Here is a 24,952-nt window from a genome sequence, read left to right as displayed (position 1 = left end):
AGGGGTTGCCCAGCTCCAGTCCGTTACCCCCACCCGGCACGCATACGCCTTGGGCTTGGGGGCGATACCGGCGCCGAGGCGTCTCTAGACGCCGCGGTTAATGAATGGAAGCGCCCCACCGATGGCTGTGGCTGGACGTTAGCTGGAGACCCTGGGGGGGGGGGTCGGGCGGGGGACGTGTCCCCGTGGGTTCGAGCGGATCCTTGCAAGACGCAGGCGCCCTGCCATCCAGACGAGGATCACAACTGTACCCCTGAGCGTCCCTTGCCACCCACTGCTTCAGTCCGGCTGCATCCCAAACCAGCCCTTTAGCGGAGAGGTTCCGAGCCCTGGTCTCACTCGACCCGGCCCGCCGGCGTCAGGGACGCGGGCCTGAGCCTCGGCCACCCCTCTTTGCGGCAAGCTCCGCGAAGCTCCACTGTCAGATGTGGGGCCAGGGCGCTCTCTTGCCCCCCAACGGCATCTGACTGAGGTGAACAGGATATTAACAAGAGCTTCTGAAGCAACTACCATCAAAAGGCACCTTTACCGATGATGACAAAACCCGGGTCGAGTGCAGCCGCCCGGCCCTCTCGGGCGCCGCCAGCCCGGGCCTTCCCCGGCGCGGGCGGGCGGCCGCAGCCCAGCGGCCCTGGCTTCGCTCCAGACGGGACCTGGGTGACATCACCAACTCCTCCGATCGGCGGGAGGGGGCCCCGAAATCCCCTAAAAATATTGTGAGTAATCGCCGGGCCCGCCTCCAGGCGGGGCCGGACCTCGGGAGCGAGCGGAGCCGCCGCGCAGCGCCGGGAGCAGCTCTAGGCGGACGGCCTTCTCGTCCGTGCGCGGCGCGCGCTCGTTCCCGGCCCCAGCGGCGCGCGAGGCCTCCTGGGCCCCCAGCAGCGCGCACTCGCTCCCGGCGGCGGCGGCGCAGCGCGCAGGCGCAGCCGGGTTCCGGGCAGTGACGCGGTGTCGGGCGCGCGCGGCGCATTTCCGCCTCTGGCGAATGGCTCGGCTGTAGCGCGCGCTGCGGGCCCAGCTGCGACCCCGGCCCCGCCCCCGGGACCCCGGCCATGGAAGGTGAGGGCGCTCTCGGATCCCGGGGGGTGGCCGCGCGGGGCCACCGAGGCCGTGGCGGGAGCCCTCGCACGCCTTCCGCCCCTTCCTGCGCTGGCGGGTGCTGCGCAGGGAGCGGCCGAGCCGGATGGTGGCGCGGGGCGGGGCAGGCGGCGAGGGGTCTGACTCAGTTTCCCCTCGGGGTGGAAGGGGACCTTGACTCAGTTTCCTCCCTGGGTGGGGGTGCGAGTCAGACCCTGACTCAGTTTCCCTCCGTGGTCCATGGGGGTAACTCTAACTTTGTTTCCCTGTTAGGGGAACGTGTGCCTGAGTCGATTTCTCCTCAGCATAGGAGATGGGGAGAAACCTCCCTCAGCTCTCTTTATGAAACTAGAGAGGGTCCTGACTCAGTTTCCCTAAGTAAAGGGAGGAAGGACACCAGATCCAGTTTTCCCGTAGGAAACAGGTGTTTCTGGCTCCGTTACCCCACCCCTTAGCTTCACTGCAGGTTTGAGGAGCAGGCCCTGATTTAGTTTCCTTTGGTGGGCGCTTGGCTCCATATTCTCTTGGCGGGGATGGGGTCCAGAGGATGGACAGTGGCTTATGCTGACTCTTGGCCCCCTCGTCTTCCAGATCTGTTCCCTCTCATCTTCCCTTCGGGTAAGTGGACTGTCCTCCGTCAGTGGCTCGGGTGGATCTCCCCACAGCTGGGGCAGTGGGGCAGCCGCTAATAAGGGCTCACCATGTCCCCTGCAGAGCCGGCCCAGGCCACCGGCCCCTATGTGGAGATCATCGAGCAGCCCAAGCAGCGGGGCATGCGTTTCCGCTACAAGTGCGAGGGCCGCTCAGCGGGCAGCATCCCAGGCGAGAGGAGCACCGATACCACCAAGACCCACCCCACCATTAAGGTCAGCACTGCGTCACCAGCTCTCAGGGGTAGGCTGGGGGTATGGAGTGGTGGGGGAGTGGCCTGTTGAGCCCTGGCAGGCTTGCCTCCAGGTCACTATGCCCTCTGTGTCTGGGAGTCGGCTTTGGAATTCTTGGGCCTCTAGGGTGTTCTCTGTACTTTGGACAGATCAATGGCTACACAGGGCCAGGGACAGTTCGCATCTCCCTCGTCACCAAGGACCCCCCTCACCGGCCTCACCCACATGAGCTCGTGGGGAAGGACTGTCGAGATGGCTTCTATGAGGCTGAGCTCTGCCCAGACCGCTGTATCCACAGGTGAGCTCCCCACAGGCCCAGGGTGGGCTGGCAGGACAGGAGGTGGGGCTAGGCACAGGAGGCAGGGCAGCTGCATCCACGTGTGAGCCCCCCACAGGCCTGGGGTGGGCTGCGGGACAGGAGGCAGGGCAGTCACAAGCTGTTACAGTGTTACTCCTTTCTGGCCACAGGGCAGAGTTCCTCACCCCTTGTCCTGGGCCCAGCTTTACAAACAGACTTCCCTAGTCTTGGAACGATCTGTTCATGGACCCCCCTCTCTAGCAGATGTGAGCTCCTTGGGGCAGGGATGGGGCCTTAATCACCTCTGGACCCCTGCACTGTGGTTGGAACGGTGAGTCCGTCAGTGCCCCATCTCTTGTGCCAAGAAAGAAAACCAAGCCAGCAGTCTCCCTTGGAGCTGACTACCTCACAGTGCTGGGCCAAGTAAATATACGGGAAAGTAAATGAGAGAATGGTGGAGTGTAATCATTTCAGTGATGAAAATAAAACCGGCTAGTAGATAGGAAGGCGCCCTGGTGGTGCAATGGTTAAGCGCTCAACTGCCAACTGAATGGTGTGTGGTTTGAACCTACCAGCCGCTCCATGGGAGAAAAACCTGGCAATCTGCCCCCGTAAAGATGTACAGCCTAGAAAACCCCATGAGGTAGTTCTACTCTGTTCTGTATGGTCACTAGGAGTCGGAATCAATTCGACGGCATACGACAACATAACAACAGTAGATTAGGAGAATAACCCAGGGCAGGGGGTCATTGCTTTGGATTGGAAGCTCCGGGAAGCCCTTGCTCAGCTACGACTTCTATGGTGAGAAATAGAGAAGCAGGGAAAGGATGTTCCAAGCGGAAAGAACAAATACAAAGGCTCAGAACTGGGAATGAGTTTAGCGTCTTAAAAAAAATCAGCTGCTTAGGAGCAGAAAAAAAGCCCATGGGGCTGGAGGAAGCTGGCAAGGGCCTGGTCATCCAGCGCTTCTCAGCCAGGGTCAGGAATCGGGGTTTCATTGCAGCCCAGTGGGGAGCCACTGGGATGGTTAAGCAGAGGGCGATGATAGGGGATGGAGAGGGAGGGAGGAAGGGCAAATTGGGCAAGGCAGGAGGGCCCAGGCTCTGCTGGAGACAGCATACTGACGCCCGGAGGCCTCAGCTTCCAGAACCTGGGGATCCAGTGTGTAAAGAAGCGGGACCTGGAGCAGGCCATCAGTCAGCGCATCCAGACCAACAACAACCCCTTCCAAGGTGAGAGGTTGGGGGGCGAAGGCCTGGCCTGCCTGGTACACCCTCATCTCTGTCACCCTCCTGAGGCCACCTTTCCTGTGTCTTCCTCATTGACCAAGAATCACAGCACAGACAGGATTCTCATTCAGTACAGACTCCCACTTACCACTGAGGAAACAGTCCCAGACAGGACACGACGTCCAGGGTCATAGGTGGAGTCTGTGATGGGTCTAGAATCTTGTCTTTTTCCTTTTTGAGGATGCCGTCTATTGTTTCCCATGTTCTCAATCAGCCTTCCCAGCCCAGCGCTCCCTGCCTGTGCCCCTGCCCCCACTCTCCTGACCGCCTGTCCATCTGGCTCTCTTGCAGTCCCCATAGAGGAGCAGCGTGGGGACTACGACCTGAATGCTGTGCGGCTCTGCTTCCAGGTGACGGTGCGCGACCCGTCAGGCAGGCCCCTCCGCCTGCCGCCTGTCCTCTCTCATCCCATCTTTGACAACCGTGAGTGGCCAGGGAGCCATAGGAAGGGAAGAGGGGTTAGCTTGGGGAGGGGAAGGGGAAGCCGGGGGCTGTGGCCTGGGAGAGGTTCTCTGGCTTCACTTCATCATCTAGCAGGTTCACTGTTTTCTCTGTGCCCAGCTCTGTGCTGGCGGGGAGACCAGGCAAAGGGGACCCAGAGTTGCCAGGCTAGCAGGGAGTCAGTGGGGGATGGGTATTTCAATGTCATGTGATGAGAGGGTGGTCAAGGAAGGCCAGGGTCTGCTACCACCCTGTATGAAAACAGGCTAGGCGTTGTGTGCCCAGAACTGAGCCAGTGACACCAGGAACTGGACTTCAGGAACAAAATGATGTCAGAGAGTCATCTCAACAATGAGCTGGACTGACAGTGGTTGACAGCATTTTTAATTAAGTGTGTAGCAGGATGGATGAAACTAGAGGCCCCTGGGCCCCCACGGGTGGTACTTGTTTTTTGCCTTATTTGATAATAACAGTCACTCAGACTTACTGAGCTCTTCCTACATGCCTTGCCCTCTTCCTGAGCTGGGGGTCAAAGTGGGCATTGCTGCCAAGGTGGGTGTGAACTGGGCCTCAAACATTACCCGTGTCAGGTGGAGGAAGAGGTGCGATCAGATTAGTTCCCCCTGGGCCGTGAGCTCCGTGAGGGCAGAGATGTTGAGGTTCTGTGCCTTGTTGTGTCTGAGCATCCACAGTGGTGCTGGGCACGTGGTAGGTGCTGGTGGACAGTTTCTGGCCTGGCTGGGGTGAGGAGCCAGTGGGGATGGTCTGACTTGGTCAGGAAGCTGTGGGCAAGCCCTTGCCTGTGGGCTGAGCAGGGCGGCAGTGGCTCCTACAGGCCAGCCCCCGGGACCTCTGGTGGTTCAAGGCTTCCTTCCTTACCACCCCCTTCAGGTGCCCCTAATACTGCTGAGCTCAAGATCTGCCGAGTGAACCGAAACTCTGGGAGCTGCCTTGGCGGGGATGAGATCTTCTTGCTGTGTGACAAGGTGCAGAAAGGTACACACCAGGGGGCAGGGCTGGGCTCTTTGGAGCAGGAGGTGGGGGAAACGTGGGGCAGAGATGGCAAGCATCACAGAACTGGCTCTAAACCCCCTACAAAACCTTGGGAGTCTCAGGGCTACCAAGTTGATATATCTCCGGAGCAAGCATCAGCATTTGGGGGACTGTCAGGGGTTTCAAGCATGCTGTCTCTCACTGCTGCCCCGTCTCCTGCAGAGGACATTGAAGTGTGTTTCACGGGACCAGGCTGGGAGGCCCGAGGCTCCTTCTCACAAGCCGATGTGCACCGGCAAGTGGCCATCGTGTTCCGGACACCACCCTATGCAGATCCCAGCCTGCAGGCTCCCGTGCGCGTCTCCATGCAGCTGCGGCGGCCTTCCGATCGGGAGCTCAGCGAGCCTATGGAATTTCAGTACCTGCCAGACACAGGTAGCCAGCTGGGAAGGGCAGCCCAGAGAGAGAGAGTGGCCAGGACTGGGTATCCAAAGCTGTAGCTGGGAGACAGAAGTAGAGTCAGATTTGGGATGTACATCATATCTAGTTTTTGCCTCGTTTAATAGTAATAACAGCAACAGCCAAGACGTATGGAACTCTTCCTACCTGCTTGGTCCTATTCCAAGCACTTCAGTGAACTACCTGCTCTTACTCTCTCAGTAGCCTTTTGTGGTAGTTTAGAGGTAAGGAAGTTGAGACACACGAGGTTGACTTGTCCAAGGTCACGTACCGACTATTAGCAAGGCCAGCATTTGAACCCGGCCATCTGGCTCCTGGGTACAGTCGTCATGTTGTGCGTCTCTCCCACACTGCCGGGGCTGGGTCAGGTGGTCAGGCGTCTGAGCGCAGTAGGAACAGCCAGAAGGATCTTCATCCACAGCCCGTCCTCCAGCCCGGGGGCGATGCGTACTCTGGGAGCAGTCTAATAGGGCTCGGATGGCAGGGTAGCAAAAAAAAAAAAAAAATAGCCATGGGTTCATTCCACAAATAACCACTGGGTGCCAAGGGCTCATGCCAGGTATTGTGAATGTAAAGATGAGTAAGACATGAGGCCTGCCCTTTGGAAGCCCAGTCAAATGAGGAAGACAGACATGCAAAACAGATCCTGAAGTTGCAAGATGACATACAAAACCGAGGGCGGTGTGTGCTGAGTGTTATGGGAGCACAGAGGCAGAGTTGGGGAGGGTGCACAGAGGAGGTGACATTGGATTTGGAGGAGGACACATAGGAGCATTGTCAGGCAGGTGGGCCAGCATCTGGAAAGGCAAGGGTGGTGGGAAGTGCAACGTTGTGGTGGGAGGGGACGTTAGGCAGTGCGCAGGCCAGGCAGAGGAGGCCTTGAATGGTAAGCTCAAGGCATTCCCCAGGGTTTCACCCAAAGACAGCGGGGAGCCATCGAGGTTTGTGACCAGATCTGGAAGCTCTCTCTGGAGGCAGTGTGTCCTAGGGTCCAAGAGGGAGAGACTTGAGGTGGGACGGCGGTTTTGGAAGACGTTGCAGTGGCAGGGTTATCCAAGAGCTGAAGTTGGTAGTTCTGAAAGCCCCGAAGTAAATTATCAAATCATCAGAGGCAGAAGTAAGTCTTTTGAATCAGACCAGTCACACCAGGAAGAGAAGAGGCAGTGTGAGCCTCGCAGTGGGAATGGTAGCGTCTCCTGCACTTTCCTCCTTGGTTCCCCTCTCCAGCCCCACTGGCCTTTTTGTGTGTAACACACACCGAGCTCAGTCACACCTCAGGACCTGCACAGGAGCAGCTCCCTCTGCTTGATACGCGTGGCCCCAGGGTTTCACATGCTGGCCCACACCAGTCCTCCCCCGACCACCTCTAAACTGGCTCCCTCTGCCTCCCTTTCGGTGCTGCTAGAACCCTGTTTACCTTCCTCAGACCTCCTCGCACATCTTGAGATCTCGTTTGTGCGTGTGGCTGTGTTCTGTTTCTACCACAAGGATACCAGCGCTTTGACGGCAGGAACCTTGCGTGCATACTCATGGCTCTGTCCCCAGTGGCTAGGATGGAGCCTGGAGCATAGTGGGTGCTTGGTAGATACGTGTCGAGTTAGTGAGCAGGACCAATGAGAGAAAGAGAGACACTAAGTATGACTTCAAGGTTTCTAGCTTTGGAGGCAGCAGATGGAGGGTGAGGGAACCCAGGAGGAGAAAACCAGGTTTTGGAGGGGAGATGATTTGAGGTTGGCTTTGGACTGATGGATTGGGGTACTCTGGGGTTATCCAAGAGCTGAGGTTGTTAGACAGTTCTGAAAGCCCCAAACTATCAAACCATCAAAGACAGGATTAAGAGTCTGTTGAATTTTTAAGCAAACCAGTCGTACCGCAGCTGCCCCAGAGTATAGACAGATCAGGGCCAGCCTGGCTTGAGGCTGGAGATGCGCTAAGACATGGCAGTACAGGTGTAAGGAGCTGGAGGCTAGGGTCTCCATGAGTCCCCTGTCCCCCAGAGCATGGCCCTGTTACCTCGAGTCACCCGTGTGGCCTTTGGATGGATAAATTCAGGCAGCAGAGGCTTTTTGAGAAAGCCAAAGGCTTTCAGACCTGCCAAGTGTCCCAGTGGCCTTGTCATTACCTGCAGAGGTTGGGAGAGGGTCTGAGGAAAGCTCTGCCCGTCACCTTCCTCCTGAGGGGCTTCAGAGGAGAGCGAGACCCACTTTTCCCTGTCACTCTCCCAGATGATCGTCACCGGATTGAGGAGAAACGCAAGAGGACATACGAGACCTTCAGGAGCATCATGAAGAAGAGTCCTTTCAATGGTGAGAGGCGGAGGTGGGAGAGCCCGAAAGAGGGGGAGCAGGCAGGGCAGGGGGCGCAGGGCATTGAGAGCTGACCCAGACCTTGCCCTGCAGGACCCACGGACCCCCGGCCTCCAGCCCGACGCATCGCTGTGCCCTCCCGCAGCTCAGCTTCCATCCCCAAGCCAGGTAAGGCTTCCTTTTGCCCCCCCGGGACTGCTAGTTTGCTAGTTCGGATCTGGTCAGCCCATGGTGTCGACACCTCTTGGAGGGAGGTAGCCAGGAACGTGGGGCCCATTTTCTCAGAGGATGAGATGAGGCCTAGATTACCTCTGAGAGTCATCTGGGGTGCGGAGAAGGTGCAGATTCCTGGGCCCTGCTGGAGACCTACTGAACCAGAGCCTTTGGAACTGCGGCCCAGGAACTAGCAGCTTCCCGGGGAGGCTGATGCACAAAACGTCTGAGAACCAAGCAGTGATTGGATAGAAATAAAAAATGGCAGTCTCTGCTCTCAGCTCTCACCTGAATCAGGCAAACAAAAAAAGTCACCTCGAAAGGGGTAAATTGTATATGCTGCTGTGTGGCTCAAAGAAGACTAACCTGGTACCCACTGGGCTCATTCCCCCTGGGGACTTGGTTTTCCAGCTGTTAAATGAGGAGGTTGGTCTCAGAAAGTATCCTTCCCTCTAAGAGCTGGAAGCGTTTTAAAATGTGAAAGGAGAGTTCTGTGGGCTGGAGTAGTCAGGGAGGGCTCCGAGGAGGAGGTGAGGCTAGAACTGGACCCTACAGGCTAGGTCAGGTTGGGTAAGAGGAAGGAGCTAGGGCGTTGGCAGTGACTTCACAGGGTGGGTTCATCCTGAGCACTGTGAAGAGGGGCTGGGGTCCAGGGGTGGGTCTCTTGGGCTTTCTCTGACCCCACTTCTTTGTCTCTCTCCTCCAGCCCCCCAGCCCTACCCCTTTACGCCATCCCTCAGCACCATCAACTTTGAGGAATTCCCCCCCATGATCTTTTCTTCTGGGCAGATCCCAAGCCAGGCCCCAGCCCCAGTCCTAGCCCCGGCACCAGCTCCTGCCCCAGCCATGGCATCAACTCTGGCCCCGGCGCCAGCTTCCACCCCAGCCATGGCATCAGCTCTGGCCCCGGCGCCAGCTCCTGCCCCAGCCATGGCATCAGCTCTAGCCCAGGCCCCAACCCCTGGCCCAGTCCTAGCCCCAAGCCCTGCTCAGGCTGTGGGCCCACCAGCCCCCAAGACCGCCCAGGCCGGGGAAGGGACACTGACAGAGGCCCTGCTACAGCTGCAGTTTGATGCTGATGAAGATCTGGGTGCCCTGCTCGGCCACAGCACAGACCCAGCTGTGTTCACAGACCTGGCATCTGTCGACAACTCCGAGTTTCAGCAGCTGCTTAACCAGGGTGTGTCTATGGCCCCCCATGCAGCCGAGCCCATGCTGATGGAGTACCCTGAGGCTATAACCCGCCTGGTGACAGGGTCCCAGAGGGCCCCTGACCCAGTTCCCGCCCCCCTGGGTGCCTCAGGGCTTGCGAACGGCCTCCTCTCAGGGGATGAAGACTTCTCCTCCATCGCAGACATGGACTTCTCAGCCCTGCTAAGTCAGATCAGCTCCTAAGGCAGTGGGGGGGCGGTGACAGTGCCCTGCCTGGAGCACTGCGGCTGCAGGGGACTGAACCCTTCCAAAGGCACTTAATGGATTCCGGGGTGCATGTTCCTACTGCCCCCAATTCCTTTGGGCGATGTCTTGGGGGAACACATTTTATTCTTTTATCAGCAGTATCTATCTGTCTCTCTTTTTGGAGGTGCTTAAGCAGAAGCATTAACTTCTCTGGAGAAAGGGGAGCTGGAAGGACTCAAACTCTTTTCCTGTCCTGATGTTCTGCTCCCTTCTCTCTGTAGAGAACTCTGGGGGCCCCATCCCCACCCTCCCGCATCTAGTACTCCCCTAGAGAGAAGGGCAGACTGGAGCTATGGCCTTTAGGGCTACAAAGTCGTCTTATCAGGTGTCTTCCTCAAACCATGGATTTCATTTACTCCTTTAGCCAAAACAATGCCCTGCACCAGCTCCTCTGTGGCGCTAGCATTGTCCTTGTCCCTAACACCAGCGTCTGAGGCCCTGGCCTTCCTGCCAGCCCTTTCCTTGCTCAATTGTGGCTAAAGGGAACTGATGGGACAGCACTGGCCCTCTCCAGGATCCAGAGGGGGTTTGGGCTGAGATGCCCTCATTCCCCGTTTCCTCAAGTGCCTTAATGGTAGGGCAAGTGGTTTGGAGGATGGGGGAGGGCAGGCTGATGGCTCTCCAGTCAAGAGGCACAGTTTATACTGAAAAATCAAAGCAGTTGGACTCTTGCTCTTTCTACTCTGAACTAATAAATTCGCTGCCAAGCTGACCAGAGCTTCGCCTTCTTTCTGCAAACACAGCGCATACCCTTTGCTGGTTGTGTCACACGATGGTGAAAGATAGATGGATATGCACACTCATGGGGAGCTTGCGGTCTGAGGGTGCTTGGAAACCCCTAGTTACCTTGCAGTGGAGGAAAGCAGGCAGCGGAGGTGGGGTCCCAGTCCTGTGGCAGTGAGACCCAGCACTCCCCGCACCTGACCCTGACGGGATGGAGTCGTTTTAGCCGACTTCACAGGGGCTGCATACATTAGCTCCAGGCCTTAAGCAGAGGGGCTAGCTGGCGTTGGGAGGTGAGCAGGGTAAGAGACTGCCTGCAAAGGTTCGCTGGGGCCAGGCTGTGAAAGAGAAAAAACGCAGGGCTCAGAGGTTTGGACTTAATTTCCTGGGTGGCCTGTGGAGAGTTGGCCTTTTCGGGGTAAGGGGACATGCCAGGAAAGGTCTACGCCCGCCCCGCCATGAGCTTTGATGCACTGCTCTGGAAGGAGCGAAGGATTCTCAAACGCACCCCGTGAGGCCTGAACAAAAACCAGGCCACAGCCCACGGAGCGAGAGCAGGGCCTACTTCCGGTTTCGTCTGGCGCACGCGCACTAAAGCAGGGTCAGGGCAAGGCCTTGGAGGGGCGGACAGCGGCTTCTCTGGCGCGCATGCGTAGTGACAACGTTCTGAGCCCGGGCGCCCAGACGCGTTTCAGAACAGAAAAGCGGTCCTGAGACTGATGGCTTGTATGTTCCGGGCTTCGCACCGTGGCGGGAGGGTGAAGGCAGGATGCTTTGCAAAATACAGCGAGTCCTCTGGGAGAGCACTCTGGGTGCAGACTCAGGTGGACGGGGCCTGCGAGGAAGATGCCAGCGGCGGCCGAGTACTGGGGACAGGAACGCTCACGGGAGTCGCGCGCTACAGCGATCTCGCTCCCTGGGTCGGGGCCACTCCGGGCGAGGCCACGCTGGACATCCACATGATGTGCGGCACCCGAGCTGGTGGCACGAGGTTAGGCCTCGGCAACCCTGCCTGGCAGCGCTTGAGGTGGGGCCAGGCCAGGGCCCCCCGTCGACGCCACGCCCAACCCTGGGGGTCTAGAGGGGACCGAGTGAGCCCAGTTCTCCAGCCCAGACGGAGTCTCGCTCTTTTGGCTGTCCTCGCGTCCTGCAGTAACCTCCCATGACCCCCGGAAGCCCTTCCCACACTCCCTGAGCTCATCCTGCTCGTGGTTTACCAGTCCCAAATTCTTGTCCCTGGCCCGGCCCACCAGGCAGCTCCACTCTGCCTCCCTCCCAAATTCACCCTGCTCCAAATGACCTCAGCCGTCCTCAGCCGGCCCCTCCTCCTCCGTCTCAGGGTTCCAGCCAGAAACCTGGCCACCAGTGTGGAGGCCACCTCTCCCCTAGTCCCTGGTGTCTGATCCTTCACCATACTCTGGCAAGTCGGCCCATTTTCCCCGTGTGCATTCTATGCCCAAGTTTCAGTCACCACCACTCCCACCACGGCTGCGGCTGCAGCCTCCATGACCTCCCTGCCTTTCCTGCAGCCAAAGGGCTCTCAAACCTGAATCTCACCCCAGCACTCTCTCTTTGGACATCTGTCAATCACATGGCCAGACCCCAGTTTTCTGCAGCTACCCAGAGAGTATGACCAGAGCCTGCCACACTGCCTCAACAGCAAGCTAGGACACTGCTACTCTAAACCGAAAAAACCGAACCCAGGGCCGTCCAGTTGGAATCGACTCATAGCAACCCTATAGGACAGAGCAGAACTGCCCCATGGAGTTTTCAAGGAGCGCCTGGTGGATTTGAACTGCCGGCCCTGGTTAGCAGCGGTAGCACGGTAGCACTTTACCATTACGCCACCAGGGTTTCCACTGCTACACTAGGGTCCCTAAAGTCCTTTCTGATCCAGCTCCAGCCTCTTGGACCCTGGGTTCTCCCATGCACCGTGACTCCAGTCCAGCAGGTCCCCAGACTGGTCCTACACTAGGTACACTTCCTCTTCACCTTTCAAAACTCAGCCCTAACGTCACCTCCTTTATGAAGTCTTCCTGATTCTCCAGCATTCTGTTTCTCAGAGCCTAGCTCGTCCTGCCAGAGCCTCAGCCAGCCTGCGGAAGGGGCTGGACTAGGCATGGATGGTGGGCAAGTCAGTGCCCTCTCTGGGCCTCAGGCCCAGAAAATAAACAGTTTGGACAAAGTCCAAGCTTGAACCTCCTGATGCTACTCATGGGAAAGGCCCTGCCTGGGAAGGAGCAGAGGGGTGGTGGGCTGGTAATAACTGGGTCAAGGGCTGACTTCCTTGGGGGCATGGAGATACCCCCTAGGTGGCTAAGCTAGGACAGAGAAGCTACCACCTCTGGGACTGGGCCTGTGGTACTCGCAGGATCTGGGTGGCTGGTCAAGGGGGTGCCAGGCCGAGTGAGCACAGAAAGAAGACATAGGTCCTGCCTGGAGCACAGGGCCTTGCAAGAGGACAGGGCCTTCCAAGGGGGCATGGTCAGGCTCTCCTTGACCCCTAAGCTCTGCCCTCCCCTGCCCTGCAGGTGCACCCTCTGCCCCTGATCCCAGCACACGAGGTGTGGTCCCAGGACAGGGGTGTGGCTGGGCCTGGCTCTGAAGACTAAGCAAGGCAGGTGTGGGGGGTAGCTCCTTCCTTCCCAGAAGAAACAAATGAATGTTTGTCAGAGAAAAGCCAAAGGTGGCCTAGCTTCAGAGACCCCTGCAGTGAGTGCCAACCCAACCCTACACCAGTGCCCCCAGGGCTTGCCCTTCAAACTGGTCCTGGGAGCCAGGCTGGGGCCCCTGGGAGCAAAGCCCCATCCCTCTTCATGTCATGAACAGTTGCACCCCCAGACACATACAAATGGCAGTGGCTACTTTACTCCCTAAGTCCCCTTGTCTTTGAAGAGTATTTACAAACAGGGGCAGGATGGGGGCAAATTTGCCACCAGATAACGGACCAGGGAGTGGGGGCAGTGCTAAACACATCCTCCGCACAGGGAGAAAGTTCCTGAGGAGGGCCGAGGGCCCGGTGTGGCCCAGGTGCCTGCCAGGGCCTGGACAGCTCTGAGCTGGACCCACGTCAGGTCAGGTCGGTGGCGGGTGCGCCCAGCTGCTTGGAGGCCATGAGCAGGCGGGTGGCTGCGCTCTCCGACTCGGCCTGCAGCCGCCGGTTGTTGTGCCGCAGGCTCCGCACCTCCTCCTCCAGGGCTGCCTTGTCAGCCTTCTCCTGGGGGTGGGGCAGGAGTCAGAGCAGTCAGCCCCTTCCAAGGGGCAGCCCTGGCTCCCACCGCTGCCCAGCCCAGCCCCTCACCTTCTGCAGGTCCTCCTGCAGCTTCCTGAGCATGGACTCCAGGTGAGAGACCTTCTCTGACAGGCTCCCTGGCTCTGGCCTGGGGACATGGAGGTCAGGACTCAGCCCCAGGGGCAGAAGCAGCATCCCAGCCCCACCTGGGTGGGAGGAGCCCAACCTGTCTTCTTAGGCTTAGGCGTATGTCAAGTGGAGCCCTGGGGCAATGCTTAACCCCAAAGGACAGGCACAAATGGTGATCACACAGGCACAGCATGGGCAGTATCAGGTGAGAAACTTACTCAGCATCAGGTTTTGAGGTTCCCTTGGGGTCTCCGCTCTCTGGGACAGGGTGTCCTGTGGGGACAGAGGGGCTGTGTGGGCAGGTGGGTAAAGGGAGAAAGTCTCAGCCAGGCTCCTACCCCCAGTGCCTGGTGGCCTCACCCTCCCGAGACAGCGACTCCAGGATGGTGTTGCACGTGGTGGCGATCTCCGAGATGGACTGCCACTCGTCCTCCAGGGTCTCGCTGCCTGCCTCCGACATGACTGCGGGCACAGGATGGGGATCAGCAGGGAGCCGGGCTGTCCCCACCTGCCCTCCTCTAGTTCCCCTTGTCCAGACTCACTCTTGCTGATGGAGTTCCGCAGAGACAAGGTTCGTGGCAGGAAGGAGGCCCTCAGCTCCGGGGCCGGGTCACCCCTGTCCTCACAGCCACTGGGACCAGCTGGCCCATCCTGGGGGCCAGTAAAGGGTGCAGATGAGGTGACACCCACTGTCACCACTGTACCCACCCTCACCTGTTGGGCCAGAGCCTTGTTTCTGCTCACCTGGGTGGGGGGTGTCTCCCGGCCAGCACTGGGTGCTGATGGCTTGGCTGTAGTGGCTAGGAGGAGGTCCGGGGTGGTGTTGGGCAGAACAGGGGCCTCATCTGACAGCGAGCTGGGGAGAGCAGGGGCAGCTCAGCACTGGCAGCTATGCACCATGGCCGGGCTGGAAGGGAGTGAGGGCCAGGAGGGTGCACCTGCAGGGCGATGGCGAGTTCTGGCTGCGTAAGAACTCAGTCCTCTCCTCAGCCAGGTCCCCGGGCCCCGCAGGGCCTGCGCCATCGGGCAGGCACAGGTGCTGGAGCTGCTTTGTGGCTGGCGGCAGGGCCACCCCGGGGGCCTCCTCAGGCACTGGCTCGGGGGCGCCCCGCCGACTGGGTTCCTGCAGAGACATCGTGTACAGCTCCGAAAAGCTCCTGGTGGAAGAAGGGCACTGTCAGGCAGGAGCCCTCCCCAGCATCCTGCAACCCCTGCCAGATCCCAGCCGCCCGAGGCTCAGCTGCAGGAGAGCTCCCAAACTCCCTGACAACCACGAAAAAATGTTTGCCTGGCTGCTGGCCATTTTTCTGGATCTAAGTTTCTATCCCAGTGCTGCCTCTGTGCATCCTGGGCAAATTCATCATCTCTGAACTGGAGATACAGTACCAACCTCATAAGTTGCTGGAAACCCTGGTGGTTTAGTGGTTAAGTGCTACAACTGCTAACCCAAAGGTTGGCAGTTCGAATCCACCAGGTGCTCCTTGGAAACCCTATGAGGCAGTTCTACCCTGTCCTATGGGTCACTATGAGTTGGAATCAACTCGACCACAGCCAGTTTAGTTTTGGGTTCATAAATTGCTGGGAGGATTTAACAGCAAGACAGATAAATGCTTAGCATAGGGATCTAGCAACTACTGCCTCGGGGTTAAATCCAGCCCGTGTCCTGTGTGTATACTGCTTCAAGCTAAGAATGGCTTTCACATTTTTAAATGCTGGAAAAAAAAAGAAAATCAAAAGAATATTTCAAGACTCGTGAAAATTATAACACCCAAATCTCAGTCTCTACAAATAATATTTTGCTGGAACACTTCCATGTTCCTTCATCTCATATTGTCTACGGCTGTTTTGTGCTACAGGGACGGTGTAGCTGCCACAGAGACCAGACGACTAGAAAAGCCTAAAATATTTACTATCTGGCCCTTGATGGAAAAGTCTGCCAACTCCTGGCACAGTGAGTAATCAATAGCGTGTGTCTGGGGCAGGGAGAACTTAAAAAAGGAGAGTGATTGCGATCGATTCTATCTTCTGAGCAGGGAAGGCTGCGCGCTGAATTGGCCGCTCCATTTTCCAGCTGCGGTTAATGCGGCTCACTGAGACTGAGACGTCTAAGCCGCTACCGGGATTCCCGAGAGCACTCTATGGCGGTAGGGAAGGCCCAGACCCCACAGTGGCCAGAGGCACGGTTCCCTCTCCGAGTCCCAGCACCTGACCTGCGCGGCCGGCCGCTGTCGTCCGGGGGCAGCACGGTGACGCAGACCTTGGGCGCCGTGCGCAGCAGGTGGGCGGTGGCGCTGGGTCCGAGGCAAGGCAGCGTCTGGCCGCACACCCGCAGGAGACGCGCCCTGGGCCGCAGCCCGGCCGTCTCGGCAAATGTGAAGCGCTCCACGTGAGTGACGATGCCCTCGGCGTCCGCCTCGAAGCCCAGGCGGCCTTGGCCGTCTCGGGGCAGCGCCAGCTCGCGGGTCTCACAGCCACGGCTCACCAGCTGCAGGGGCGGGGCGGGATGTAGGTGTCTCGGTGAAGAGGCTCCAGGCCCTGCCTCCAGGGACCCCAACCCCAGGCCACACCGAGCTGTCCAGCCCCAGAGCAGAGCATAGCAACCCATTGGACAGATGGAGACCAGAGGCTCAGCGACCAGAGTCACTGGCCCGAGGACCCCAAGTTCCAACTCTGCCAAACACATGCTGGGTTTTCTCCCCCATATGCCCCCACCCCCACGTCCTCTTCGACAGGATAGAGGGATTGGAAAGTAGGCTTGGTCCGCAGAACCCTGGCGGGCAGCCGGCGCCCTTCCACCCCACCTGACCCCGGGCCTCAGTGGCCCACACGGGCTTACCTGCAGGCGTGCCACGATCTCGCCCACGGCCTGGCCGGGGGATCCGTCGAGCCGCAGGGTGATGGCCTCCCCGCGACCATGGTACAGGTCGAGTTGCTGCTCGGAAAAGGTCCAAGCCAGCACGTCACGACAGGCGCAGTTGAAGACTACACGTCCGTCACGCGGTGCCACCAGCACCAGCGCCTCTGCCGAGATGCCCAGCAGGCAGGGCACCTCAGAGCCATCGAGGCCACTCGCCTCACCCCCGGCAGCGCCCCGCGCTCCAGGTGCCGCGCGCACGCCCCACACCAGCGCACCCACAGCCTGCAGCTCTGCGCCAGGGCCTCGAGGGGGTGCCCGCCGCCTCCCGCCCAGTGAGGGCAGGCCGAAGCGCGAGGCGGAGTCCAGCGACGTCGTGGTCACCTCGTTGGTGGCCAGGTCCTGCAGGTACTGCTGGCGTGTGCGTGTGGCCATGGCGTGAAACTGGCGTGCATGGCTCGCTGCCTGCTCGCCATTGAGTGCCTTGGCTAGCAAGAAGGCCCGAAAGTCGGCGTTGGCCTGGAAAGGTCCTCCGCCGGGGGGCAGAGCTGGCCCAAAGGCCGGGGTGTCCTGGGTGCGGCTCACGGCCACCCTGAAGTGAGGCACCAGCGGTCAGGGGTAGGAAGGAGGGTCCAAGACCCCTGCCCATGAGAGACCTGGGGCCCCTGGGATGAGTACCTACCTGTAGGAGGTGTGTAGGGTGCAGGGTGCATGCACCTGAACCACCAGGAAGACATGCTGGAAGTGGGAGCGGATGGTGGTGGGGCAGAAGGGCTTGCTGCCTGGTTCCTGGAACACGATGGTCACTATGTTGTTGCCAATGTGACGCTTCCTCAAGAGCTGGGGGTTAGATGGTAGGGGGTGAGGGGAGGCTGTCTCCCCCCAAATACCTCCTCCTTCAGGCAGGGGAGAGCCTGGGCCGCCTGGCTCCCCACCTGCTCCTGGTGAAGCCCTCAGCGTTTGTCTTTGGGGAGGGAGCCATCAATGGGGAGGGTTGTTGGGGGTCAACAGAGCTCAGTCCCTCCATGGCTGCCCAGAAGCTCCTGGCCACCCCCAGCCCCTCTCACACCTGCTGCTGGTTATTGGGGGTGTAGGGCAGCATCGTGGACACGTGGAACATGATTTCATGGTCCTGGTACGTGGTGTAGAGGGAATGTGTGCCAGTGGAGTCCGCTGCAGCCAGGAGGGAGGCACAGGAGGAAAACAGGGGAATCTGAGGGGTTTGAACCTCCATCCTGGTCCACGCTCAGGAACCTGTGTCCTCCCACCCCCCAGAGCAGAGACCTCCCGACCACAGGTGGACAACCCCATGATGGTGCCACCACTCCCTCCAGCCTCCAGCCCCACACCAGGGCAAAGGGATGGGGCACTGAGATAGAATGAAGGCAGCAATGAGCTATGGTCTGCTAGGAGGGATCTGCTAAGCTGGTGTCTAGGAGAGGCCAGATGGTTGACCCAGGCATAAGCAGTCATATGAACACCAGAGGAGGGGAAGGCAGGCGGGAGATGCTCGATAAAAACCCCTCCCAGGGGCCCTGGGGTCATTCCACCACAGAAGCAGGGCTCCTGAAGAGGTGGGGCTGGTGGCATATGATGGAGGGGATGGTACCCCAAAATCCCCCCTGCCCCAGCTCAAGCAGTGGGGTACCAGGGCCTTGGGGGACAGTCTCAGCCCCTCCTCCCAGCCCATAGCTGGGCCTTCTGCAGCCCCCAGCCCACATCCTAGGCCTATCCAAAGAAGTTCCCTGCCTTAGCCCATGGACAATAGCGGACAGAGGAGTGAAAAGGTTCTCTCCAAGAAAGCCCACCCCTCAGCATGGGTCTGCCCTCCACCAGGCCCCTGGGCCTTACTTTTGGTGTCCAGCTGGGCCCGGTAGTTCTCAAAGCCTTTGAGCCGCACGACGTTGCCCAGCAGTTTGATGAACTGCGTGAAGGCTGGCCCCGCGTCCTGGTTGTTGTACATCTCCTCCTCAGAGCCCTGGCCTGCCCGGCAGTACAGGATGCCCACCTTTCGCTGGAAGCTCAGCTGGGGGGGGCGGCAGGCAAAGGCACAGGCTTCAGTCCATCCTCCCCCCACACTGTGCCTTGGGGAATGGACAGGACACTGGCCTGGGGGCTGGGCGGCCTCATGTGTGGGCCTGAGCACCAGCCCTACCTGAGACCTCTGTGTCCTTGCCTACCAGGTGGGTGTGCAATCTTTCCTGTTCCCAGCGCCCAGAGGGGTAGAGGAGGGTGGGAAGGGGCCAGGAGAGGGTTGGTTCTCCTGATTCACAGAGGACCCTACACATGGTGCGCTCGCTCGCTCCTAATAAATGTCCCATTGTCATTCTTCCCAGCACCCAGCCCAGCCTCTGGAGACCTTAAGCTGTACTCCAGCCCCGCTCACTCTCCCCTGCTTCTCTGTCTGGTTTACCCAGCACAGCCCCAGGCACTCTGACCTGGTTAAAACAAGCGGATTCCCCTCCAGCACCCGCCTTCCTTCTTCACTCGTTTGTCCACACCTACAGCCCGGTTTCACCTTCATTCTTCCCAACCTACTCACTCTCGACCTCAGCTCCTACTGCAGCCCATCAGCGTGGCCTCGTCCTGGCATCCTCTTGGCCATGGCTGGCACTGGGGACCGCTCACTTCTGTGCCTGGGGGCCTCAGGGACCCCTTACTCTTGTGCCTGGGCCTCTTCTCCACACATGCTTCTCACCCTCAGTGGCTGCAGGGATTACCTTCACAGGGTGACACCCACATCTCTGCCTCCAGCCCAGACTCTGCTCTGAGCTCAGGCGCATTTATTTCTCCAGCTGCTGAAGTCACCCTCTACCAGGATCCCTGGCTCCATAAAATCCAACCCCCAGGGGCCAAGAAGCCAGGGAATCTCACAGTGCCCTCTACCTTTCCATCAGTCACAAGGCTTCCCATTCCACCCTGCACTGTCATGTCTTACCCACCGCCATCTTCAACACTATAACTGGCCTGGATTACTGCGAAAGCCTCTCCAGTCTAGCCCACCCCCGCCGTGCTGCAGCCAGAAAATAGCTCTACTCTCAGATCTGCTTCGAATCCTTCCATGGCTCCTTTGTGTCCTCAGCACCAAATGCAAACCTTTCTCCACTCTCTTCCCACAAGCCCTACTCCAGCCACGCTGAACTACCTACAGGACTCCAAATGCCACCTGCTTTCAGTCTCTAAGCCTGTGCGCGAGCTGTTGCTTCTGCCAGAAAGCCCTGCTCAACCCTGTCTGCCCAGAAAATGCCTGCCCATCCAGGCTGAGGCGCTTGCATTTCCTCCATGATGCTAAGCCCTGGCTAAGGACTGAGCCCTCACCATTCCCTTCTGCTACCCTGTTCCTGTATCTCAGTGATCTGCTTGTGAGTCTGTTTCCCCCGCCAGCTGTGAGCTACTCAAAGACAGTCCCTGATCTGCACATGTCCCCAGGATTTGGGGCCTGGCACCGAGAAAGTGGGAGAAAAGTTTGTTGAATGACTGATGGATTGAATGGCAGCAAGGAGTACCAAGGCCAGTGGGCAGCTTTCAGCACAGGTTAGGAAAGGACTTCCAGTTCCACAGTAGAAAGGGCAACCCCAGGGAGGAGTGAGCACCCTATATTGGGAAGAGAGCAAGCAGGGGCTGGAGCTCAAATTGGCAGGAATGATGAGGAGATTGGAGGGGGGCAGTCAGAACAGTGTTTCCCAGACTGTGACGTGCACGTGAATCACTTTGGCGGCTCCTTAACGCACAGACTCTGATTCATTCACGTGCAACCTGAGAATGTGCGTATCTGTCTAGCTCCCAAGTGATATGGATGCTGCTCGTCCACAGACCTTACTTTGATCTCTTATGCCCTGTCTGAAAAGTTAGCTCTGCTGAAACCGCTGGGCCCAGGATCAAGGTCAGAGGCTAAGTGCTTGGGACCTGGACCGGCTGGTTGGGACAGGATCTAGCTGTAGGAGGCATCCTGGCCACTCACCACTTGCTCGTCCAGCGTGAGCAGCGTGCGCGGAACCTTGGGGGAGGCTGAGCCCAGGCGCAGGCAGGTCGGACTCAGCCGCGGCGCCACATGCTCCAGCAGCTTCCTTGGGGACAGGCCCCGCTGGGACCCCGGTGGGAGCGCATCCTCTGAGATGGTGCCGCGGAGAGTCCGGAGCTGAGGAGGGGGTGTAGGGGCTCTCAGAATCTGTACGGGGTGTGGGGAAGGCGACCCGCGGCCGGACCCCACGATCCCAGCCCACCTGCGTGGTCCGCACAATGATGCGGTAGCTGTGCAGGGTGCCCCCTCCGCTGCCCTCCTTCTCCTCCCGCCGCAGGCTCACGGCCACCGGGCCCAGCACTTCATCCAGGCCGAAGAAGTTCTGATGTTCTGAGGGGAGGGACGGCCATGGGCTCTAGGTCCGGTTCCCATCCACTACAGCCCCGCTCTCGGTCGACAATGTCCATTACAAGCCCCGCCCCCAGACCGGGACTAAGTCCCTCCTCCACTGAAGCCCCGCCCACACTACCTGGCTAAGTTCCTGACTTAGGCCTGTGCCCATAAACCTTACCCTATGCACCACCCCCTCCGTATTTCCGCCCTACCGCGGCCCCAGACCCAAGGGGTCTGCTCCCACGCCTAGATCCTGCCCTGGCCCCGCCCACCAGACCCATATTTTTTTTCTTCTCAAGGTTCTGGAGTCCTCTCTTCTGGGCGATGGTGGGGAACAACAGTTTCCCCTACATCAGAGGGGTATGAGGATGACTCAGACGGCGGCAGAAGGGCAGCCCTGGCTGTTGGTGGACGCCAGGGGTTGGTCCTCCTGAGGCAGTTAAAGCTGGCCCAGCAGGGTGGCTTCGCCTGGGAGGCAGAGGCTGACATTTTGCCCTGGCTCAGCGCCTGATCCTTCCTATGACCAGGGCCTTACAGGGAGCCCTACTGTGTCCACTGCATGTGACAAGAACCTCTGCCCCCAGGCCCCCTCTAGCACCTCCCTGGCAGGCTGCGGTCTCCCTGGGCCTGCCTTACCCTCACCTTTGCCATAGAAGTACTTTCGGTAGTAGCCGGCACCCAGGTCTGCATGCTCCAGGCTGTAGGCCGAGGTTCGGTTCTGTGGCTCCTCCAGCACAGAGACCGCAGCGTTGGGTAGCGCGGGGAGCACAGGTGGGGACACCGGTCCTCCCAGGCCTAGCTCGCCCTCACCCCCGAGCTCGCTTATGAAGCCAGGCGCTCCAAGCAGCAGGTCCGAGCCGGCGGCCTGGTTCTCACTGGGGGCCAGAGTACCAGGGACAGCCTCTGCGTGGCCCCCCAGCCTTGGCGCCCAGTCAAAGAGCAGGCTCTGCACGTCGTAGTGGGCGAACCAGCGGGGCTCGGGCACAGACGGGAAGGCCGCCTCTGGCTTCTCTGCCGGCAACCCCAGCAGCGCCAGTGGGTCCATGAAGAGCCGGGTGGGGGCTGCAGCAGGGCGGCTGGCCTCCTCGTGGCTGTGGGCCCGGGCCCGGGGGCTGGCTGGAGTGGAGGGCCGGGACTCGCCCGCATCACTGCCGCTGCGCAGGAGCGGGCCCCGGGCCGGCCTCGGCTCAAAGGTGTGGGGGGTTAGTGGGGGCCGGGCTGGCTGGCGCAGCTTGCGGGCGAAGAGGTCATCTGTGGGCGTCGGGACTGGGCCCCGACGAGGGCTCCCCGCGCCGCCGGCCCACATGGGCGTGCCGCGGGCCTGGCTCTCCGGGGGCCGGGCCGCATTGGCGGTGCGGGTGCTTGGTGCCCAGCTGGCGGGCCGAGGTGGTAGCAGCGGTTCCTGCCCTGAGGAAGATGGGGGCTGCTCACAGGGGCCTGGGGCGAAAACAGGAACCCAGGCCCCCAGCCTGGTCCTCCACCACCCGGGTTGACTTCCGGCCCCCTCCACGACCATCAAAGCCTGCTTCCGCTTTCCTGGCCACTTCCTTGTCTGCCTGGGGCTGAGGTTCCCAGCCCCCTCCCCCAGCTGAGCGCTGGCAGCGCCATGGGCTGCGCTGCTGGGCCCTTGGCCCTGAGAGTCCTGGAGCCCTGGGCTGCCATGGTCCCATGTTCACACTCACACACCTTGCCTTTGGCCTGGGCCCAGGATGAAGGTCCCACCAAAACCGAGCTGGAGAAAGGACTGTTTTGACTCGGCTGGGAAACCCATGGGGCTGCTGGGGTCTGGGTTCTGCCTGCTTGACAAAGGGAGGACGTCCTGTCCCCAGAGACTTTCCTCCCTGCCCCTCCCATTTCCTCCAGGGTCCCTGAGGAGCTGGACACCTAGAGGTAGGGTCTCAATACTCTGGCCTTCATGGCCTCGATACCTCAGCACCTCAAGGGTGCCAGCAGGGATGGACAAGTACTTCCTTCAGCGCAGGAAATGGCCCCAACTCTGGGCCCAGTCCCCGACCTGGCCCCACATCCTGAGGAAGGTGCTGGGGTCACAGCAGCTCAGTCATGGAACCCAAGTCACCCTGGCCTCAAGGACAGGCTCAAGCCTGCCCCTGGGAGGCCACTGTGGCCACATCTAGGGGCAGGGGAGGGGGCTGTGCTAGCTGGGCCTCTTTGCAGGACAGGGACCATGGAGACTTCTATCTTGCTCACTGATGCTGATGGGGAGATTTGAACCCCTTGACAGATGTTCAAACTGAGGTCCAGGGGAGGGGGTCTCTTCCTGAAGCAATTCCACATCAGTGCTGGGATTTGAACCTGGGTCTCTCAATCCCCAGGGCCTGCACAGTGCTGTACCTATCCCTGTGTGTGTTGGTGTGGTAGGTAGGGGATTGGGCTGAGGCTCAAGGTTTCACAGGATGTAAGACTGAGACACCCAAGACACCAGGGACCTGCTAAGTGCGGAAATGTGGTGAGGCCAGAGGCAGGTGCAAAGGTAGTGTGAGAACATGTGGGGAGCCACCTCCAGTCAAACCCAGGATGGAGCAGGCAGCTGGGGCAGGGCCATGAGACCCTCCACTGGGGGTGCAATTATGTGATACAGGCTATTGTGTGGGGCTGAGCCAGTGAGCCAAGAAGGGGTGGGGGCAAGGGGCAGGTCTCCAAAGCTCAGGGAACTTTCTCCCTTGGCTGCTCCTAAGACAAGCTCTGACCCTGACCCCGAAACTCGGTTTTCTCATCTCTAAGATGGGGTTGATGATTCCTATTTCCTCTAAGGCTGTTGGGAGATTGAAGAGGGTGAAATGAGTAACTCCAGCCATGTGTTAAGCATGTGTGGTGGATGCAGGCTGGCTCCCTCCATGTGCCAAGCTCTGTGTGCATGTAGGCTGGGCCTGGGCTGGGGTGTACTGGGTGTATGATGGGGAGCACGAGGGGGTGCTCTGGCTGGCCCCTGCTCCGTGTGGGCTGAGCTCTGTATACACCAGTGAGTTCTGTGTGTGTCAACCCCTGGCTGCCTATTTATTGCTCTGGCTTCGTGCCGGGCTCTGGCCCTGCCTTGGGGGTGTTCTTGAGCTCTGCCCCCCACCCCGCAGCTTCACACAGGGCCCATTGAGGCCGGGACATTCCTCCAGGCCTGTGTCACCGAGGAGGAGGGGGTCGGCCCCGCCCCCACAGATCCGGAAGGGCTTTCGCCCCAGGGGGAGGCACTGGACACTTCCCAGCACATCTGGAGGTCATGACCCCGTTTCTGCTGCCAGGGGGCGCGACAGATGTTTCCTCCCAGGCCAGGCCGGGACTCCGGGGCGGTGTGCAAAGGCTGAGGAGGAGGCCGCCCGGGAGGAGGGGAGCCCCAGAACAGGGGGAGCCCCAAGACAGGGGAAGCCCCGCACACCCCGGCAGTGGGGGCAGCCGAAAGCGCCTCCGGGAGGAGCCACCGCGTCCACTCACCCGCACACCAGCCCCCCTGGGCCGTCACGCCGAGGAGGGAGTGGAGGCCGCCAGCCGGAGGCAGGGGACTGGAAGTGCTGGCTCGAGACTGGAGTTGGGACCCCCAGGGAGAGCGCAGGCGGCGTATGCGGCAAGACTCCCTCTCCCACCCCACAGCACCCGGCCCACCGCCAGGCCGCCTTCACCTCTGTCCAGCCCGGCCGCGATGCCTCCGGTCCCCCGCTCCCGCCGGTACCTCCGCCGCTCCCGCCGGCCGCCGCCTCCCGCGCTGGGAACCCCCCGCTGCCCGCTCTCCCGCGGCTGCTCAGGGCGCCGGATCCGCCTGGGGGCGGGGCCTGCAGGGGGCGGGGCCGCGACGGGGGGCGGGGCCAGGCCGGCGGGAAGCTCCGCGAGCCGGGACGCAGGGACCCAGGCCTGGCGGAAGGCAGTCGCGGGGCGTGAAAACGATTTACTGGACACCCTACTCAGAGCGCCCCACTGGAGCTGCGCCAGCCGAGACGAGCTGTATGGCCTTCCGCGGCTGTGCCGACTCACGGGCAGTTTCCTCGTCTGGGCAGCGGAACAAGTATACTTGTACCTCCTTCCAGGCCAGCGGGGAGGGCTAGCTGAGGCCACCTAGCGTCCATCCCTGCACCGCGTAGGTTAACGGCAGATGCTAGGGAGCACTTGCCAGGCGCTGGGCCCTGGGGACACTGCCACACACACACTGCCTCATTTATTAGCAGAACACCTTAAGCCCGTGTCATCTCTTTCCAGTTGCGGAAAGTGAGGCTCAGCGAAAGGCTTTGGCCAAGGTCA

At 60.1% G+C, this 24,952-nt stretch overlaps 2 protein-coding genes across 7 annotated transcripts; one reads left to right on the top strand and one right to left on the bottom strand.

Moving 5' to 3' along the window:
- Positions 1-931: 931 nt before the first annotated feature.
- On the top strand, positions 932-10,130 carry RELA (RELA proto-oncogene, NF-kB subunit). The gene is made up of 11 exons (XM_049892506.1): positions 932-1,059; positions 1,669-1,695; positions 1,792-1,943; positions 2,111-2,259; positions 3,400-3,491; positions 3,840-3,971; positions 4,881-4,985; positions 5,205-5,417; positions 7,667-7,747; positions 7,841-7,915; positions 8,667-10,130. The coding sequence occupies exons 1-11, from the start codon at positions 1,053-1,055 to the stop codon at positions 9,353-9,355; spliced, it is 1,722 nt and encodes a 573-aa protein (XP_049748463.1). The 5' UTR covers positions 932-1,052; the 3' UTR covers positions 9,356-10,130.
- A 2,859-nt stretch (positions 10,131-12,989) lies between these two features.
- Positions 12,990-24,415, bottom strand: SIPA1 (signal-induced proliferation-associated 1). 6 transcript variants are annotated; one of them, XM_049892501.1, is made up of 17 exons: positions 24,340-24,408; positions 22,397-22,506; positions 21,353-22,117; positions 20,580-20,707; positions 20,318-20,494; positions 18,208-18,382; positions 17,426-17,529; positions 17,039-17,196; positions 16,339-16,948; positions 15,713-15,987; positions 14,441-14,659; positions 14,247-14,358; positions 14,045-14,153; positions 13,863-13,964; positions 13,721-13,775; positions 13,443-13,521; positions 12,990-13,358 (listed from the first exon to the last, which is right to left on the bottom strand). In XM_049892501.1, the coding sequence occupies exons 2-17, from the start codon at positions 22,479-22,481 to the stop codon at positions 13,212-13,214; spliced, it is 3,300 nt and encodes a 1,099-aa protein (XP_049748458.1). In that variant the 5' UTR covers positions 22,482-22,506; positions 24,340-24,408; the 3' UTR covers positions 12,990-13,211. The 6 variants fall into 6 exon arrangements, with proteins under 6 accessions (XP_049748458.1, XP_049748459.1, XP_049748461.1 ...); XM_049892502.1 differs by lacking the exon at positions 24,340-24,408 and adding an exon at positions 24,155-24,332; XM_049892504.1 differs by lacking the exon at positions 22,397-22,506 and having other exon boundaries at positions 24,340-24,415.
- Positions 24,416-24,952: the final 537 nt, after the last annotated feature.

This window comes from Elephas maximus, chromosome 7 (assembly GCF_024166365.1).
Source record: "Elephas maximus indicus isolate mEleMax1 chromosome 7, mEleMax1 primary haplotype, whole genome shotgun sequence".
In the NCBI taxonomy this organism is placed as follows: Eukaryota; Metazoa; Chordata; class Mammalia; order Proboscidea; family Elephantidae; genus Elephas; species Elephas maximus.
Note: the sequence above shows the minus strand (reverse complement) of the source record. Positions and strands in the feature narration are given on the sequence as shown.